General features: G+C 61.5%; 1 protein-coding gene across 2 annotated transcripts; it reads left to right on the top strand.

Annotated features, from left to right (window-relative positions):
* Positions 1-595: 595 nt before the first annotated feature.
* GPR88 (G protein-coupled receptor 88) lies at positions 596-4,404 on the top strand. Of its 2 annotated transcripts, none has more exons than XM_036344916.1 (2): positions 596-709; positions 1,080-4,404. In XM_036344916.1, the coding sequence occupies exon 2, from the start codon at positions 1,153-1,155 to the stop codon at positions 2,311-2,313; it is 1,161 nt and encodes a 386-aa protein (XP_036200809.1). In that variant the 5' UTR covers positions 596-709; positions 1,080-1,152; the 3' UTR covers positions 2,314-4,404. The 2 variants fall into 2 exon arrangements, with proteins under 2 accessions (XP_036200809.1, XP_036200808.1); XM_036344915.1 differs by having other exon boundaries at positions 600-714.
* Positions 4,405-5,279: the final 875 nt, after the last annotated feature.

Below are 5,279 nucleotides of genomic sequence, written 5' to 3'. Positions count from 1 at the left end.
TGAAAAGGTGGGATGGAGGAGGTCAGTCCCGGGGACTGGCGTATATTGCCCCTCAGAAAAACCTTGACCCCAGCACGCATCAGTCTGGGATGAATGACACTGGGGCGGCGGGGGAGTACACTGAATTTTATTCTCGCACTCATGGGATGGGAGCAAAAGCGAAGAAGAACGAAGCCGGGTGAAGAGCGAGGTGAAGGAGAGGAGGAGAGAGAAGACAAGGCAGAGGAACTTGCTAATTACAGGACTTTCCAGGCAAGGTGTCTTTCTTCCTTGCAGTGAGACGCTGTTGAATAATTCATGCCGAGGAGGAGAGATGCCTTCCCGGTGATGGATAGCTGAGCAGGAGAGCGTGAGTGGGCTCACCCCACCAGCCGCCCCTCTTGCTTCGGGGCGCAGCTCGGCTTCTGCTTGGCAGCCCGGCATCCTTGCCGCCTCCTGTCCGCCCGCCAGCCATCTGCCCACCTGCCCGCCGGCTGGGCCCGCAGCCCGCCTGCCTCGCCCCAGCCCAGCTGCCCGCGGAGGAGGCTCCGGCAGCTGCGGGCTCTGCCAGGACCATGGGCGTGGCCGCCGCTCGGGAGAAGCCACGCGCTCCTGGCGCGGGTCCCAGCTGAGTTTGTCCTGCTGGTCTGGGGACCACAGATGCTGCCAGTGAGGAGGCATTTCTTGGCATCTCTCCCTCTGCATCTGCCAGCTAAGGACGAGCCAACAAGTAAGGTACCCAACTCCTTTCTCCGGCATTCCCCCAGCGGGGACACCTCCACCTTCTTCTGGAAACTAGGGGCTCCACCTAGCAGTATTCCTGTGTGTGTGTGAGTGTGAGTGTGAGTGTGAGTGTGCGTGTGCATGTGCATGTGTGTTTTGGGGCGAGAGGAAGGCTGTTCGGGACACAGCTCTGTGCCCGGGCTTCCCTGGTGCCTGCTGCGCAGAGGCCTCTCCCTGGCCCAGGCGACACCCCCGAGGCAGGTACCTGTCAGCTGCCACCCCCGTCCTCCCGAGCTGCCTCCCCTCCCCCAGCCGCGCTCCGGCTCCAGCCCTTTGTGTCGGCGGCGGCAGCTGACGGGCGCCTTGGCCTCCCGCAGGCGGCGTCGGGATGGGCCGGGCGCGGGGCCCACGCTAGCCGAGCCCGCGGCGAGGTGTGAAGCGCGGGCCAGGATGACCAACGCGTCCTCCGCGGCCCCGTCCGCCGCCGGGGGCTCGCTGCTGCTGCTCTGCGAGGACGAGGAGGCGTGGGCCGGCCGGCGCATCCCCGTGTCGCTGCTGTACTCGGGCCTGGCCATCGGGGGCACGCTGGCCAACGGCATGGTCATCTACCTCGTGGCGTCCTTCCGCAAGCTGCAGACCACCAGCAACGCCTTCATCGTCAACGGCTGCGCCGCCGACCTGAGCGTCTGCGCGCTCTGGATGCCGCAGGAGGCGGTGCTGGGGCTGCTGCCCGCCGGCGCCGCGGGGCCGCCCGGGGGCTGGGACGGCGCGGGCGGCCGCTACCGGCTGCTGCGGGGCGCGCTGCTGGGCCTCGGCCTCACCGCGTCCCTGCTGTCCCACTGCCTCGTGGCCCTGAACCGCTACCTGCTCATCACGCGGGCGCCCGCCACCTACCAGGCGCTGTACCGGCGGCGCCACACGGCGGGGCTGCTGGCGCTGTCCTGGGCGCTGGCGCTGGCGCTGGCGCTGCTGCTGCCGCCCTGGGCGCCGCGCCCCGGCCCCGGCCCCGGCCCCGGCCCCGCGGGCCCGCGCGTGCACTACCCCGCGCTGCTGGCGGCCGCGGCGCTGCTGGCGCAGACGGCGCTGCTGCTGCACTGCTACCTGGGCATCGTGCGCCGCGTGCGCGTCAGCGTCAAGCGGGTCAGCGTCCTCAACTTCCACCTGCTGCACCAGCTGCCCGGCTGCGCCGCCGCCGCCGCCGCCTTCCCCGCCGCCCCGCGCGCGCCCGGCCCCGGCGCCCCCGCGCCCGCGCCCCCCCTGCCGCCCGCGCTGCAGCCCCGGCGCGCGCAGCGGCGGCTCAGCGGGCTGTCGGTGCTGCTGCTGGGCGGCGTGTTCCTGCTGGCCACGCAGCCGCTCGCCTGGGTCAGCCTGGCCCGCGGCCTGGCGCTGCCCGTGCCCTGGGGCGTGCAGGCGGCCAGCTGGCTGCTGTGCTGCGCGCTGTCCGCGCTCAACCCGCTGCTCTACACGTGGAGGAACGAGGAGTTCCGCCGCTCCGTGCGCTCCGTCCTGCCCGGCGTCGGGGACGCGGCCGCCGCCGCCGCCGCCGCCACCGCCATGCCCGCCGTGTCCCAGGCGCAGCTGGGCGCCGGCGCCGCCGGCCAGCACTGGTGACCCGCCGGGCCGGGGAGGCGGAGCGCGGCTCCCGGCGTCCTTGGTGCCGTCGCCTCGCGCCCTCGGAAAGGGTCCCCGGACCCAAGGCTCCTGCGCGAAGCCCAGGACATTTTCGGTGCGAAGATTTCGCTTTCCACCCCCAACAGGGGGGGATACGCGAACCGAGTCTCTCCCTCAAGGGGGTCCCCAAAGTCATGTTGGGCGGCCCCTGTCTTTCACCCCTGGTTTCTGTGGTTTAAGGAAATCCTAAAGTCAACTACCAGAGACTTCCTGGACTTGGAAAATGACGTTTAACCAGAGCCAGTCATTTATTTCAACAGTTTGGGGAAAAGAGCTGGGAACGGAGGACCCTCCCCACGTTCACGGTCTTCTGATACACAGGACGCCCTGAGTGGGCGCGAGCCGCGGGCAGTTCTGGGGAAGAAATGAGAGTTTAACGTATTGTAGAAGCTCCGTGGTGGGCGCACACCGGGACGCGCCGCATGAACACCTCAAGCCCTTTATTCTTAAAAGGGTTTTTATGAAGCAAAATCATTCCTGAATGAGACAGAATCTTAGCCAGTGAGGAAAAAAAATAAAACCACAGGTACATTATTTTATAGTCCTTTTTGCACTTCTAAGACTGAGAAACGGCACTGAGTGGCAAAGTGGAACCTTTTCCATCGTGCTGACGGAATCTGACGGTAGGAGGCTCACCTACTTCAGGTACCCGTGTCCTGGGCCCTATAGCATGCACACAGCAGCCCCCTCATTCTGCAATCCACTTACTTGCATAATGGGTGTGATTGCAGCCTTGAACTCTGTACTATAAGGGTTGCTAAGGAGAGCAAGTTCCTGTTTTTTTTCTTTTTCTTTACCATTTAAAATATCTCAGTGCACATGCTGTGACTGAGCCCCAAAGATACCTCGACTGCATAGCTACTGTCGGCCGCTGTTGCATGCTCCTCCACGCTAGAACTTACGGGCGTGCGGCCTCCTAAAGCAATACCGCGAGACAAGGACACTGCACGGCCCCTCAGGCCGGGAGAAGCAGCCCTCAGCTATTTGAAAAGAGAACAGAGACGTCTGTGGCTCCCCAGAGTCCTTCTGGCCTTGACCCGATGGAGGAGAAGGCACCCAGTTGGGACTTTATCTTGCCGATGGAACCGCAGTCAGGATGGATCAGTAACGAGGTCTGTGAAGCCGCCTGTGCTTTTAGGGTTCTGACAGGCCACCCCTTAGGAGGCAGCGCTGTTTCTTAGGTAGTTCTATGTGTTCCCGGGACATTAACATTATATCGTGTCTGTTACAGGAGGTGGAACAAACTCAGTTATATGAGGGCAGTTTCAAAGGGAGTTGCTCTGAAATGATTTGAGGCTTGTCATGTTCACCTTCGGTGTACTTGCTGTATTCAGGAACACTGGGAAGGCACAATGGTGTGAAATCACTTCATAACATGAGATTGGGAAGAGACGATCAGCGCTGCCAGCAGTCCGACTGCTCCCTACACCCCCCACAGGGCCGAGCGGCCCCCATGAACCGGGTAATGCTTTGTTGTCCTCTGGACATTGTAAGCTGGGAGAGTGGGGACACGTGCCTTTGAATGATGGGGAGTTGCAGGAAACTTGGATGTGTTTGTAGAAAAACCAAGCAAAACAAACATGTTCAACACTAATAGATCAGCAGTCGTTTTATTAATCTACCTGCTCCCTCCACCTGTAGTGCATGCACCATTTCTCTCTGACGAAGGTTTCATCTGTTCCCATTTTCCTCGATTCAAATGATTAAAGTGGAGACTACTGTTCCTCTGAGTTTTCTGCTGCCTGTCTCCTTGCATGCCCCCTTGTCACTGTAACAGGCGACACCGTGTCCCAGGCACCCGTGGTGGAAGCACTCTCTTCGTTCTGGCTGGATTTATGTTCAGTTTCTAAGATAACCTCCCCCTTAGAGAACAGCACAGGGTCCCTCGGCCAGCATAGGGACGTGGGTGCAGGCTCCTGGCTGTGAGCAGGATTCATTGGGGATTAGGTTGCAGCAAGGACAGGGCAAAGGATTTTCCTTTGGGGGAGCGGGCTGGGGACCCTCTTCTAAATCTCTAGCAAAAAGGTCTTTTAATGAGGCCTTTCTCCTTGTTTCTCACTGTGGGTGCTGCAAACGCTATCTCCTGATGCTTCTATAAAATATTTGCTGCACGTATAAACTTGTTTTTTTTCTTGAGGGATGTGCCTGTTAAGACTTAGAGCTGCCCCTGCCCCTTGCTGAGGTCTAGGATGTAATGGGTGTTTTTCCTGACAACCCCCTCCCCACCACTTTCCAAAATGAAGTAAGTGCACAGACACTTACTCGGTTTGTACAGAGGCATCCACGTGTGGTTTTGCTTCACACACTACGGGGAGATTGCCAAGGTCAGGGGAGATCGCCAAGGTCAGGCAAGTGGCCCATGGCTTGGGAGGAGGGAGGAAGTGTACTCTGACGGAGGCACTGTCTTTTCAGGAGGACCCAGGGGGAGGAGGGAGCTGGCGGGGGGAGGGGCCCCTTTAGCTCTGGGACCCAGGACGCCCTTGGGAAGCTCTGTACCAGCGGAGCGTGGTCTGCAATGTCCTCAGTGAACCCTTTCCACCTGCTCCACCCGCCTGGCGGCCTCCTGTTCCACCTGCACCTGTTACTCCTTCTCCCAGGGACCCGGACAGGCTCGCCCGGCTCCTCCCCAGCCCCATGAGCTGACTTGACGGGGGAACCAAGGACCTAAACGACATTCAGGGACATTGAGACAATGTCTTGCTCAGACGCTGAAAAACCTTGGTGGGTGGGGAGGTGAGGGCAGGGCTTCAGATGGAGGCTTGGTTGGCAGGAACAAGGGGGGCCCTTTCAGTACTTCGAGGGGCCTCCCACGTGTGTGTGGACTCGGCGCCCAGGTCCCAGCTCTGCCACACCAAGCTCGCAGTGGGCACCGTACCCACCGCCCATATCCACCAGGGCACCCAGGG

Source organism: Myotis myotis, unplaced genomic scaffold (genome assembly GCF_014108235.1).
Source record: "Myotis myotis isolate mMyoMyo1 unplaced genomic scaffold, mMyoMyo1.p scaffold_m19_p_18, whole genome shotgun sequence".
Lineage (NCBI taxonomy): Eukaryota > Metazoa > Chordata > Mammalia > Chiroptera > Vespertilionidae > Myotis > Myotis myotis.
This window is presented reverse-complemented; position numbering and strand designations above follow the sequence as displayed.